A 15,229-nucleotide genomic window follows, 5' to 3' on the forward strand; every position below is an offset into this window, starting at 1 on the left:
TGACTTTATTTATTTTGTGTTGTAATGTCAAATAGGTAAGTGTGTTATGACAATCTAATACAATGGTGGTCGCATTATTATGAATCTATTTGATAAAATAACATTTTTTATTTAACATAGATTTGTATTGTTGAGTTTGGTAATTGATAAAATATTTGTATGCATAGTATTGTGTTTTTGAGCATTCATGAGTGTAATAAAACAGCCTACTCCTCCTCCTCATTCCTCATAGCCAATGGATTTTTGTCTGTTTCAGTGATGAATCTTAGCCCAGTCGGCATAGCATTTGACCTTGCATTTGGAGCTGCCCCAAATTTTATTTTTCTAATCTTTAGGGAGGGTCAATATTAGTAAAAATTTAAAATCTCGACTGAATTCCACCGTTGCGTTAGCCGCCATCTTGATTTTAAACGAGAACCGTTTTTGCTCAATATATCCGCCATTTTTTTTGACAAAAAGTGTAGAAACTGAAATTGTTGAAAATGCGATTTTCTATAATTTAATGTATTATAATTTTTTTCGTGCGGTCGATATTTTCCGAGTTATGAGGGGAAAATAGTGACAGTTGTAGCATAATTATTGAATTATTAAATTATCTCGTTTATTATTAGTTTTACAACAAATATATACCTATACAAAAATGAAGAGAATTAAATTTTGTACAATTTTGATGCCGTTAATTTTTTTGATAAAATCAATATTTAAGGTAGTACGTATGTGGTAAATGTGCGAGCGTAAGACCTGACTGATTTTGTAGCAATTGTTTTTGTTCAATATCTCCGCCATTTTCAACTTTTCGACAAAAAATGTAAGAACTGAAATTGTTGCAATTACGATTTACTACAATTTTTCGAGAGAACCAGTGGCGGGTCTACAAGGGGGGGAAATGGGAAAATCCCCCCCCCCCCCAACAGGGTCCAAAATTTAAAAAAAAATGTTGAAACATCACGATATTTTAGCTGACATAAAACTTAAAATATCGACAGACAAATTCAACCAATACAACCCGCTAGTTAATAAAATTAAGTGAACTTAATGCATATAATGTCTTTTTATGTCTTTTATATACTTAGTTTGGTTGATGTTTCATTGGAAGTTTCAAAAATTGTATAAAATATAATTCTCTTTATTTTTATTTATGTACAATTATGTCGTAAAGTTAATAATAAATGAGACAATTCAATAATTATGCTTCCCCTCCACTTCCATTATTGTCTCCCTTAACTCGGAGAATATTGTTAATTATTTATATGGGAAATAAGCCACAATTAAAATGAAAAAAATAATTTTATTAACGTTTCGACGCCCAAATCGGGTGCCGTTGTTTTTTTGGGCGTCGAAACGTTAATAAAATAATTTTTTTCATTTTAATTGTGGCTTATTTCCCATATAAATAATTAATCATAAAAATGCCACAAGGAAATAGCTTCAGAACAACATCGGAGAATATTGATCGTATAAAAAAAAATGTGCCAAAGAAATTGTAGGAAATTGCATTTCCAACAATTTTCTTTCCCATCATTTATGTTGAAAAGTTGAAAATGGCGGAGATATTGAGCAAAAACGGTTCTCGTTTAAAATCAATATGGCGGCTAATGCAACCGCGGAATTCAGTCGAGATTTTAAATTTACACTACTATTGATCTCTCCTAAAGGATATAACTATAAAATTTGGGGCAGCTCGCAAACAAAATTCAATTCAATAATTATGCTCCCCCAACCACTTTTTACTATTTTCCCATGTAACTCGGAAAATATCAACCGCATGAAAAAAATTGTTAAAAATAAATTGTAGGAAATTATATTTTAAACAATTTTAGTTGAAAATGGCGTAGATATTGAACAAAAACATTTGCTATAAAATCAATCCGGTCTTACGCTCGCGCCATTAACGCATACGTACTACCTTAAATATTAATTTTAGCAAAAAAATGAAAGAAATCAAAATTATGTAGAATTTAATTCTCTTCATTTTTGTATAGGTACATATTTGTTGTAAAACTAACAATAAACGAGATAATTCAATAATACAATAATTATGCTCCAACTGTCACTATTTTCCCCTCATAACTCGGAAAATATCGACCGCACGAAAAAAATTATACTAAATGAAATTATAGAAAATCGCATTTCCAACAATTTTAGTTTGTACACTTTTTGTCAAAAAATTGAAAATGGCGGATATATTGAGCAAAAACGGTTCTCGTTTAAAATCAAGATGGCGGCTAACGCAACAGTGGAATTCAGTCGAGATTTTAAATTTGGACTAATATTGACCCTCCCTAAAAATTAGAAAAATAAAATTTGGGGCAGCTCCTAATGCAAGGTTAGGCCTGTTATTCGTCTAACCCGACTGGACTATCTAGCTTTTGTTTGGGTGGCTCGCATTAGGGTAAGGGTGAGACGAAATATACACTGGACTGTAGAATGTCACACAGCAAAACAACCAAGCATTATGATATGGTGTACGATAAATATGTTTGGAAAGCAGATCACCTCTAATTGTTACTAACGGCACTCTGACAGCTCGACGCTATATTGGTGAAGTGCTGCAACCAGTTTCACATTCCTATCTACAAACTATTCTAAACGCGATCTATCAAAAGAATAAGCGCTGTTTCACATTATAAGAATTTAAACGTGCGAGGGTTAGAACTAGCGTTACCAGGTGTCCCGACTTACGCGGGACGTCCCGATTTTAAGGGGTCTGGGGACGCGTACCGATTTGTACCTGATCGGGACACTAAATGTCCCAATTTTCACCCACGAAAACCAATTTTAGGAGGACTTGCAGTGAATTTTATAACTATGTTATAAAAACACTCCTAAAAGCGGCAAAATCGAATGAAAAATATAATTTTAATAAAAAATAAATAATTTACTTAATCTATGACTTCTTTTCGTAATTTCGTCTGATTATTATTATTATGTAGGATTAAATACAAATTATAGAAACACCTTGTAGTCCATTAAATGAACGGGAAATACGGCGATACCGTGTAATTTTCAGGATCAACTCCGAATTGCATGAAAATTTGGACGGCTTGTGCCGTTGGTTGCCCTAGTTGGGGGGTGAAAAACCGCGCGTTTAAAAAAGTCCGGAGATGGATAAATTGACTAATTCTAAGCAATTTTAGTTCTATAGAGTTTTAACTTAGTTAATACTTTTCGAGTTATTTACGATTGAAAATGTTTATTTTTCGACAAAAAAATCACGTTTTCAGGCGATTTTCACAAAAAAATCGTGAACTTGTAAAGTCTATACAGCAAAAGCAAAGTTGTAGCTTATGAAAAATACGTTCATATTCGTCAAATTCCAAATCAAATATTTCAACGTGAGGTAACCAAGAAATGAAGCACTTTTCGGGAAAACCCAATTAAAACTTTTTTAATAAAGCTTTATTTTTATGTTTTAAAAAAGTTTTTAGCATCAAAACTAATCGAGTTGTGCTCAAAATCAAGTTAACTCCTTTTTTTTGGTAAAAAAATCGTGAAAATCTCCCCCTACTTAGAGCCCCAAATGAAATTTATCGTTACCGCTTTACAAACAATTTACTTTACCTATATATTTTTTACATATGTAATTGAAAGAGCCATATTTGAACCAATTTTTGTCTAACAGAAAAACAAAATGAATCTATCATATTTATAAAAGCAAAACCTACCTACTTTTTACTCCTTGAGATTTTTAGGATCCCTAATACTTTTATTTTCCAATATTTTAGGAAAATTTTGTTTTACTATAAAACCAATTTTTTTCAAAACTAAGCACTCCCAACCGGTAAACCTTACAGAACGTATAAACAATACACATATAAAGTAAATGATAAAGCGGTAACGATTAACTTTATTTACGGTGCTAAATAGGGGGAGATTTTCACGATTTTTTTACCAAAAAAAGGGGCCAACTTTATTTTGAGCGTAACTCGCTTAGCTTTAATGCCATAGACTTTTATATAAAACAAAATTAAAGATTTTTTAAACACTTTAAAAAATTTTAATAGGTTTTGCCTGAAAATTGCTTAATTTTTTGGTTATTTTAAGTTGAAAAAATCGATTGTGAATTTGACGAATACGAACGTATTTTTTATGAGCTACAACTTTGCTTTTACTGGTTTTATAGATTTTCTGAACATACAATTTTTTTTCCTTTTTTAAAAGCTACATTTTTACTAAAAATATTTTTTTCGATAAAATTACTCTAAAAGTATTGACTTAGTTTAAAATTTATATAGAACAACAGTTTTTTAGAGTTAGTCAGTTGATCTATTTTGGGACTTACTTTAAACGCGCGTTTTTTTACCCCCGAGAAGGGGTAACTGTAAGTGCCACCCCCCAAGTAAAAGCAACCAACGTTACAAGTTCAACTTTGAAGTAGACAGCAAGTAGAACCTAAAACCATATTTTCATGCAATTAGGAGTTGACTGAAAATTACACTCCAAAACGGTCATTTACTGCGGGCTATTGTTTATTTGTCCCGATCTACGACCCTAAATCCCGATTTGTTTTTGCTTATGTACCGATCAAAAACAAATTGGACCTGGCAACACTAGTTAGAACGCACGACGACATTCCAATGGTGGCGCATGTAATCATATGGAGCCTTTCTCACTAGACGGTGGTGGTTGGAACGTTCGGTGAAGTCGCCGTGTTTATGCCCCTCCCTCGCTTACAACAACAGACGGCAGCCTTGCCGTCTTTACACACCCAGTAGCATAGGGGACTTAATGCATCCTTTCATATGATACTGTCGTTCAGTCGCACGAAGGTAGTTTCTTACTTCTGGTTGTTTGATACATTATTTTCATTTACACTTTGTTGTTGTTTGAAGTAGGTGCATATATTTTATATTATGATGTCTCAGATTGATAGTGAGATATTAATAACATTAATTGAAGCGAGACCCGTTCTTTGGGACAAAACAATAGAAATATATAAAGATAGAAACTTCACGAGAAATGCCTGGAATGTTGTATGCCGTGCACTTAACAGTGAATTTGACGAATTAGGTGATAAAGAAAAACACATTTGATAAGTAGTAAGTACAGAAAAATTAATTATATGTTACTGATAACAACAGTAATTAAAACTGCTAACTATATTATAATAAACTTTATTTTACATATGTAGTTGCAATTAACGTTGAGTATAGAGGGTTGGGGTGTAAGAATGTGTTATAGAGGTAGCACCTTTTATTGGAACGACCACATCAAACGTCATCGACGGGAGATTGTTTTTGATAACTGGTCCTCATAAGGCACTCAACTCTCACGTATGGCTCCACGTGCCACATCCCGGGCAACTGCATTGGTCTGCAGGCTAAACTAAGTGAGGGTAGCCAGACATGGTGATAGGTTGGACAGTGGCAGCTGGCTGTTACAAAACTGACCATGCAGCGAGAATCATAGCCACAGAAACGGCACATATACAGCGGTGCAGAAGGCAAAGGGAAACCACTGCACTATTTTCCCAAGAGAATTTCTTCCCATAACGATGACAATTTCAGTAAGTGAAGATGGAATGTGTAGCGACCCGACTCACGCTCGGTGCCATCTCGGTTCCGGGTCGGATGGTGTGAAATTTGCTACCGGCTGCCAAGGTGTGAGGGACCAGGCACCTGGCAGAAATTGTGCGACTGAATCCAAATTTTCATTTAATTTAAGAAAATGTCAGCGAATTGGTACATGGAACGTCCAGGGACTGATCCAAAACCCTGGAAAGTTACACATCATTGAAAAAGAAATGGCAGACCACAATCTTTCGGTACTGGGTCAGAAACTCACTGGAGAGGAAAAGGGCATTTTAAAACAACTGCTGGCAACGTCGTCTATTTTTCAGGCCCAGATAACAAAAGTACAAATGGAGTCGCAATAATTGTACCCTCTAAACTTAACGACTGCGTAATTGGATATAATACTATTGATGAAAGGATAATATCCCTTAAAATGAGAATATCCACCAATACCCTACACCTTGTCCAGGTATACGCTCCTACAACAGCTGCACAAGAAGAAGACATCAACAGGTTCTATGGTCGTCTAGAAGAAACTGTTCGTGCTATTCCGAATCGTGAACTCATCATAATTCTAGGAGATTTTACCGCCAAAGTGGGGTCATCTAATGAAAATATTGAAGGAGTGCTGGGCAAAAATGGACTGGGACAGAGAAATGAGAATGGCGACCGTCTAGTGGAGTTCTGTGTACAACAACATCTTACAATTACAAACACGTTATATCAACATCATCCACGGAGATTATACACATGGCGTAGCCCAGATGGACGAACAAGGAATCAAATATACTACATCCTAATAAGATCAAGATGGAAATCGTTGTCCATCAACTGTAAAACATATCCTGGCGCAGACTGTGGAAGCGATCATCAACTCCTGGTATTGAACGTTCGACTTCGTTTTAAAGTTCCCAAAAGAAGACCCCAGAGAAAAGTCATGTCTCTAAATCCATCAATAATCAATGACTTCCAACACAACCTAGAAGAAGCTCTCTCTTTAGACCAAGTAGATAGTGACTCTGAGAGCACTTGGATTTATTTCAAAGATAAGGTAATCGAGGCTGCAAAAGACTGTGAGGCAGCGGTTTCCACTGGTCGTAAGCCATGGATATCCGATAATACGTGGACTGTGATTCAACGCAGAAAAGAACACAAAACTAGACACGGAACAAACGATGAATACAGAGCGTTATCGAAAGAAATCAAAAAACAGTGCCGCAAAGACAAAACTGATTACATCTCTCAAATATGCAGAGAGATAGAGGAACATGGCTGTCGAAATGAACCGAGGGATTTATTCCAGAAGATCATACTCCTTACCAGAGAATTTAAACCTCAAACGTGGTCTGTAATAGATAAGGAAGGTAATCTAAAGACCGACACTGACGAAATATTGGAAACATGGCGAAACTACTGTGACGAGCTATATAAAAATAACGAGGAATCAGCAGAACATCAGTGGCCCTCTGACTACCCTAGAGAACCTACTGTCTTACTCGCTGAAGTCAAAGATGCAATTAAATCACTAAAGAGAAATAAATCCCCAGGCATTGATTCAATACCATGTGAAATACTACAGTTACTAGGTGACAAAGGAATACATATCATCCATTCTATCTGTGTCGCTGTTTGGAATTCAGGAAAATGGCCATCTGATTGGTGCACCTCAATTTATATCCCGCTACACAAAAAAGGAACTACTACCAGATGTGAAAACTACCGCACACTGTCACTAATAACACATGCTAGTAAAATCTTGTTGCGTATCATCAAAAACAGATTAAAAACCTATCTACATTACCAAATACCTCAGGAACAAGCGGGATTTGTAAAGGGTAAAGGTACAAGGGAACAAATCCTGAACCTGAGACAACTTATTGAAAAGTCTATAGAATTTCAAGTACCTATGATTATATGCTTCGTTGACTACCAAAAGGCATTTGATTGTGTAAGCTGGATAAATCTGTGGTCCATTTTAATAGAAATGGGCGCACCAATGCACCTGGTGACTCTTATTAAAAATCTGTACCAGTCTAATATAGCGACAGTACGACTAGATCAGAAGTTCTCAAACCAATTCAAGACCGAGAGAGGTGTTAGACAAGGATGCGTGTTGTCACCTGACTTATTTAATATTTATGGTGAACATGTCATGAGGATGGTTTTAGAAGGATGGGCAGGTGGAGTAACAATAGCCGGTAGGAAAATCTCCAAGAGTTGAGCACGAAAGCAATAAAGTTGGTCTGAAAATCAATAAAGCTAAGACAAAAATAATGGTGGTGGACAGATTCGACACTATTCAACTGACTAACATGTTACAGGAATACCAGATAGTAAACACCTTTGTCTATCTCGGGTCTAGTATAACTAACGATGGCAACTGTGAAGCAGAAGTTCGGAGACGTATTGGTATGGCAAAAACTGCGATGAGTCGCCTAACTAAAGTTTGGAGAGACGGATCTATCTCTCAAAATATCAAGATGAGACTGGTGAATGCCCTTGTATTCTCAATATTTCTATACGGAGCAGAGACTTGGACTCTTCGCGGATGCGAGCGCCAAAAAATTGATGCCTTTGAGATGTGGTGCTGGAGAAGAATGCTGCGCATACCATGGACAGCTCATAGGACAAACGTTTCCATTCTAAACCAACTAAATATTAAAAAAAGGCTGTCCACAATATGTCTGCAACAAATTCTGCAATTTTTGGTCACGTGGTTCGCAAAGGTGACGACAGTTTGGAGAGATTAATCGTTTCTGGAAACGTTCCGGGGAGAAGATCAAGAGGACGATCACCAACTAGATGGTCCGACCAAATAAAGAATTCAGCTGGAAACTCATTCTGCGAAGCTCTTAGAGCAGCTGAAGATAGAGACCAATGGAGAAACATGGTTAGGAATATTGGAAGAAATCACGATCCTCAGTAATGGGGAAACGACAAGAGAGAGGGATAGAGGGTGCTCCATTAATATGTGTGAATATAAAAATATAAAAATCGTATCTTTTTACGTTCATAGGATGGACCCAATGAATTCGGTTCCTCTATTTCTCTTTCTTCGAAGATAAAATAAGCACAACGCTATAATTTGATTTCGCTCCATATAATATAACTACCTATACCTTTTTTTCTACGAAATTATATTCAGTTTTATAAGGTAAACGACTCGGTGAAGACTGGAGTAGGGCGGCCGTCGCCTCTTGTGTGAAATTATCTAAAACAACATTTAAAACGAGAGGAACGACATTTAAAAACGAGTAGATGACGGAGAGTCTTTTAAATTTCTGTACATGGAAAACATAGATTGCAATGTTGTTCTGAAGCTATACCCTTGTGGCATTTTTGTAATAATCTATTCTAAATGGGAAATAAGCCACAATTTAACTAAAAAAATGATTTTATTAACGTTTTGACGCCCAAATCGGATGTCGAAATGGTAATGAAATTATTTTTTTAGTTAAATTGTGGCTTATTTCCCATTTTGAATAGTTTATCACATATATTGTATGAGCTAATTAGATGAGCTAATCCAAGATCCCACAAATAACTTAGTAGAACAACGATTATAAAAACAAATTTAGACTTTTAATTAAACGCATAAGAAATAATAACTGATGAAATAGAAATTTCAAATGAATTAAATATACATTACAGTACATTAGGACAAAAGTATGGACAAAAAATACCCATTTGTAATGATATATCGTCATGATACATATCATACATCGTATCATGTACCTACCTCAGCCACAAAGTATAAATAAAAATAATATACCAAACAACACAGCAAAATATCTTCGTGCGACTCAATTCTTATTGTGTGAAAAGGACAATTGCGGCAAAACTACCGCACGAGAAAATCCTCGCACGTTCAACATTTTTATAATGTGAAACAGCCCTAACGCAAGACTACATACTGCCCGTAAAACCATGAAGTTCATACACGAATCTGATATAAAGACTTTACAGTGGCCACCAAGATCAACTGATTTGTCACCCATCGAACATTTTTGGGATGTGGTAGGTCGAAACCTAAATCGATTTCCACGTCATCCAGCAAACTTAGACGGCCTATGGCATATCATAAGAAGAATCTAGATGAGTATTTCGCAATATGATATGTAGCATTTATTAATTTTTTGGCGAAAATAAAGTTGCAAATTTGTTTCTAATGTTATCAAATAATGAAATTATTATAATGTATACTTACATAAATAAATATTTAAAAGAATATTTTTGTCCTTCCAAGTGTTGTATTTTTTGACATCACTATATTTTATAGTAAAAACACAAGACACTTTTTTAATAATAATAAATTTAATAATATTGTTAGCTTGGTGTCTCCATTGGTTGCGATCCTGTATCAGATAATCAGATAGACCAGGACTAATCTGTAAAAAACGTGTATTTTTGGATGTGGGAGGTGGCATTTGGATTTTTGCAGATAAAGTTAGGTGACACCTTCAGTAATAATAATTGACTTATGCTCATTCTCAAATATGCCCGGAACATTAATAAAGAAATTAAAATATTTAAAAATTTCGAAAAACATCGATTTTTTTCTGCTTTCTTTCCTTATAACTTTAAAACGGTTCGTTTTGGAACAAATCGTAGGGAAATAAAATAAAGATAATTGAATTTTGCATTATATACGACTGGTCAAAAATGTCTTAAGTTATTACGTTTTCTGCAATATAGCAATAAATACAAAATAAGGGGGCAAAATACGTCTGTTGTTATTCAATGTTTCTTAACCACTTTGGTGGCACTTAGAACCTCAGTAATTCGCTTAGAAAATTCTTATAACTTACTTAAATGGTCTACCAAATTTCATTAAAATCGGACCTAATAGATTTTGCATAATAAATTTGCAATGTAAATGTTTTTAAAAAAGTTCAAACTTTTTAAAATCTTTCTGAACAAAAAGTAGACCATTTAGAAGTTGGCTAATTTTTTACATATAAAGAGGTGCTCTACCTATCTAATACACTTTACAGAATTAAAATGGGGTTATTTAAGGGGGCCTCAGCAATGTTTTAAAATTATAAACAATTTTTTGGTTTAAAAACAAATAGCTTTGTTTAATAATAAAAAAATTAATTTTTAGCAATGCAAATATTTTTTTATTTATTTAAATTTATGTGTCTCGGCAGCGATGGCCATTGACACAAACAATATTGGTTATACAATAATTAATTACAATAAGGACTTAAAATTAATTATTATACCAGTTAATTTCTAAATCTTAAATAACATTAGGTAAAAATTATGAAGAAAAAAAAATTGAATATACAATCATTGGATACTATAGGACGTTGTTTAGTCATAGTAGCAATTGCATATGAACTAGTAAGATTACTGGAAGAATTGGGTCCAGACATGGTGATGCTAACAGTGGGGGAACATTGATTTAAATTGTTACTCATGTAGTCAAAAGTAACTTGAATTTGTTTATATGTATTACGCTTTGGATGTCTGGAAATAAGTGATAACCTTGGATACATCACTGCAATACTGGTTGCCTAACCGTTGGCGTCCGTTGGGACGGCGACAGGATAACAACAGTGAAAAACTATTGATAATTTGACACTGAATGTGTTTAAGTTGGAAGATTATTAAGCAAAACATCTCTTACTGACTGAAGTTACAGCTTGTTCTTGATGATTAGCACGTAACACAATTGTTATTAGTCACTATTTGAGCGAAAACTAATTTTAATAACTAGTATTTACAGTAATAATTACAAATTTCGGCACCAATTTACAGATCGATACATACACGTTCTGACATTAGTTTGACAGTCTAATGCAAATAATTAAAACCGGTATAATTTGAAATTTGACTTAAACTAAATACTGTCAGCAGAATTGCTATTTTATTTTTTAATTAAAAGTTATTCTCGTTCAAAAATTGCAATTTTTCGATTTTTTTTTCGGTTTCACCGCGTTTATCTCAAAAACTATGCATCTACGAAAAACTTGTAAGAACATTGTTTGCTTAGAATTACCCAAGAAATACATACAAAAAAATGTTTTATTTTGCGAAAAATCGATGTTATGTAATTCCTCAAGTTCTTTGTTTATAACAATCTTATCGACATCCGGATCAACTGTTACACAAAAAATTCGTGTTCTACGGGTCAAAATAGATAAAAAAGAATGTGTGTGTACTTTGTACGCACGTAAGAAGTTATACTTCTATTATATGATTTAAACGAAATTAATATACTTTTTATTTATATTTTGTTTAAATATTAAACTAATTTATACTTACTACTTCTCAAACATTTTTATTAGAACAGTGCCAAAAATTAAAATAATAAAAGAATAGAACACACACAAACACATTAAACAAGCCACAAATGATGTCTGAACATTAATTGTCGAAATTTTTTTTAACTAAATACGTATTTTCTGAAAATACAATTATTTAATAAATATACTTACAATCATAAAATGTATTAAAAAAAAAACAAAAAAGAAAGTTTCTATTGGGACTCGAACCAGAGCTGATAAGAGCGGTTGGTATTGGAATTCATTCGCCTTCTCCGCTTAGCCACGGACACTATGTGTCATTATTTACGAAGATCGACTAACTAAACGGATTAAACTTGTGATATTTTGATATTTTGAAAATTGATCAAATTATTTTAATTTTGAATTGAAATGATTTAGAATTGAAAAATACAACAAAACATAGAGTAAAAAACAATATATTAGGTATTAGGTGAATATTGATAGAAATTTTGATGGTAATCAAATTATATAAATAAAAGTATTACATACTATGTATTTTGGCAGATCAAATAGGTAGGTTTATACCCATGATACATTAACAATTATTACGTACCTGTTGCTTTTAAAAACTATTTAAAAGTCACTACAATATTATAAACTTTTTTGTTTCTGTCCTCACAACAATAAAACTAATATATTATACATTTGTTTACCTTTACCTTTACCTCCAAACCACAGCTGCCATATCGGATAATTTTTGACATGTCATTTGAACATCCAATCAGAACAAAGTTATAATGCGCATGCGCCGGGCTGATAGGTTTTAACATATAAAAAAATCACCCTCTATCGCCGGTAAAGAAGTATAACTTCAAAAAAAATAAAGGAGCCAGTCGCACCGCCTCCTGGACACAGCACTAATTTGTTTATAAGCCAAAAAATTGTTTATAACTTTAAAGCATTGCTGAGGCTGCTTAAATAATCCGATTTCAATTCTGTAAAGTGCATTAGCTAAGTGTAGTGCTTCTTTATATGTAAAAAAATTGACAAATCTTTGTATGTTCTAGTTTTTGTTGTGCAAGATTTTAAAAATTTTAATATTTTAAAAAAAGTTTAGATTGCAAAATCATTATGCAAAATCTAGTAAGTCAGTTTTAATGAAATTTGGTGGACGGTTTAAGCATATTACAAAAATTTTCTAAGCGAATTAGGAAGGTTCCAAGTGTAACCTAAGTGATGGAAAAATAAGGACAGGCTTGTTTTGCCCCCTTATTTTATATTTATTGCTACTTTGCAGCAAGGGTGTTAAATTAAGACATTTTTAACCAATCGTATCTGATAAAAAATTTAACTATCTTTGTTTTATTCCTATACGACTTTGTTTTAAAATGAATCGTTTTAAAGTTATAAGCAAAGAAAGTAGAAAATAAAACGAAATTTTTTGAAATTTTTAAATATTTTATTTTTTTTTATTAATGTTCCGGGCATATTTGAGAGAAGGAGCATAAGTCAATTATTATTAACGAAGTTATCACCTAACGTTATCCGCAAAAATGCGAATGCCACCTCTCACATCCACCTAAAAACAGATCTAAGATGGATGGATTCATTTGGTCTGTTCATCTTGGAGATCTTCCTCTTGATCTTCGGCCTTCTAGCTTTCCTTCTACTATCAATATCCCATAGTCCCCATTCTTCTGGCTATGTGAATCCTTATTCTACTCTTACCTACATTGAAATGGACTCACACATTCAACCCATTCAACATTTACAAATACATGTGTATATTTTGTTTTAGTGAAGACCAAAAACGCTTTCCCGAAGGATTTCTATTCGGGACTGCATCAAGCGCATACCAAATAGAAGGAGGATATAATGTTGATGGTAAATATAATGTTCTATAATAAATCTATGTCGGAATATAAAATATCTGTAACAACTGATCTTAACGATGTCACAAGTAAATATTAAAAGACTAATACCAACGCAGTGTTGCAAGCCAAAAAATTTTAGAACAGCTGTGAACTACGTCCTCTCTACATAGTTTTTTTCTAGGAAAAGGTGAAAGTGTTTATGACTACTATACTCATAAAACACCTGAGAAATTCCACAATGGCAGTAATGGTGATGTAGCTTGTGATTCTTATCACAAATGGCAAGAAGATGTACATATTCTAAAAGACTTGGGTGTGGACTTCTACAGGTTTTCCATTTCATGGTCCAGAATTCTACCCACTGGCTACTCTAATAAAATCAACGAAGAAGGTGTTAAGTACTATGAGAATCTCATTGACGGATTATTGAAAAATGGTGAGTTATATACTTAAAAATTATCACCATCATCAACAGCTATTCCATCCTACGTCGCGACGTATTCCATCCTATTCCATCCGCTATTCCATCCTACATCCCCCCGCGGCAGGAGGCACGCCCCCTGCCCATGGGTATGGGCGCCCATGTCTAATACGTATTACATATCTGTCGTTACATAATATATGTAGTCTATTTATATTTCATTCTTTGTTGTTCCATAGGAGCTTTGCCAGGTCCATCTCATCTCTGTTTTTTTTTAAGAGCGTATTATACATGGGTTCAGGGCCGCGCCAAGGCTTTCAAGCGCCCCGGGGCAAGTAATTTTAGGCGCCCTTTTCCTCCTTCCTTTGTAAGTAGTTTTTTGTAGCTTCGTGAATCGTTATACGGTATACCTACAAACTATTTTTAATGTGTTAGAAAGTATCATCATTATCATAATCTAATACCATTATCGCCCACTGCTGAACATAGGCCTCCTCTAAGTTTCTTCATGTCTCCCTATCTTGAGCTATCAGCTATCCAGTTCCCGGCAATTCTTTTTACATCGTCACTCCAGCGCGTTGGTGGTCTATCTCTGCTTCGTTTATCCGATTGTCCGCCCGGGGTTGCTATTCCAATAATCTTCTAGTCTAGCTGTTGTTCGGTGTTCTTGCCACATGACCTGCACATCTACATTTATTTTTTTGCTACAGGTTCTAGATACTATGTCTTTGATTTTTGTTCTTTCCCTGATATTATTTGGTATTCTGTTTCCTTTGTGATTCTTAGAATGGCCCTCTGGGTCTGGGTAACCCTTATTTTCTGATTTTAGATTTTTGCTCCGTATTTTAAAGAGCCGCTTGGATTGACATGAAATTTGGCATACGCATAGCTAATTTATAACAAAGAGAAAAATTAATACATATTGCGTCGTCGGAGATGAAAAAATATACCTTCAAAATAAGTCCGGAAGTGGATAAACTGACTAATTCTAAACAACTTTTGTTCCATATACAGTTTTTTTTCACTAAGTCAATATTTTTCGAGTTATTTGCGCGTGAATATATGTTCATTTTTCAACATAAAAACCACGGCTTTAGACGGTTTTTCGCAAATAACACAAAAAGTGTGTATTTTATTGAAAAAAATGTTCTTAGCAAAAATATAACTTATAAAAAATTAAAAAAACTT

The 15,229-nt window shown here is 33.9% G+C and overlaps 1 protein-coding gene across 2 annotated transcripts in view; it reads left to right on the plus strand.

Moving 5' to 3' along the window:
• The window catches only part of LOC114325647 (myrosinase 1), a 58,438-nt gene that overhangs the window by 32,931 nt on the left and 10,278 nt on the right, over nt 1-15,229 (plus strand). The window contains exons 1-3 of one of the 2 annotated variants that reach the window (XM_028273761.1): nt 10-35; nt 13,545-13,630; nt 13,802-14,056. In XM_028273761.1, coding sequence (XP_028129562.1) covers nt 25-35; nt 13,545-13,630; nt 13,802-14,056 — 352 coding nt within the window. In that variant the 5' untranslated portion in view covers nt 10-24. Of the gene's footprint in view, nt 1-9; nt 36-13,544; nt 13,631-13,801; nt 14,057-15,229 lie in introns of those variants that run through there. The other variant, XM_050659629.1, reaches the window with a different exon arrangement.

The sequence above is a fragment of the Diabrotica virgifera genome, chromosome 8 (genome assembly GCF_917563875.1).
Source record: "Diabrotica virgifera virgifera chromosome 8, PGI_DIABVI_V3a".
NCBI classification, from domain to species: domain Eukaryota; kingdom Metazoa; phylum Arthropoda; class Insecta; order Coleoptera; family Chrysomelidae; genus Diabrotica; species Diabrotica virgifera.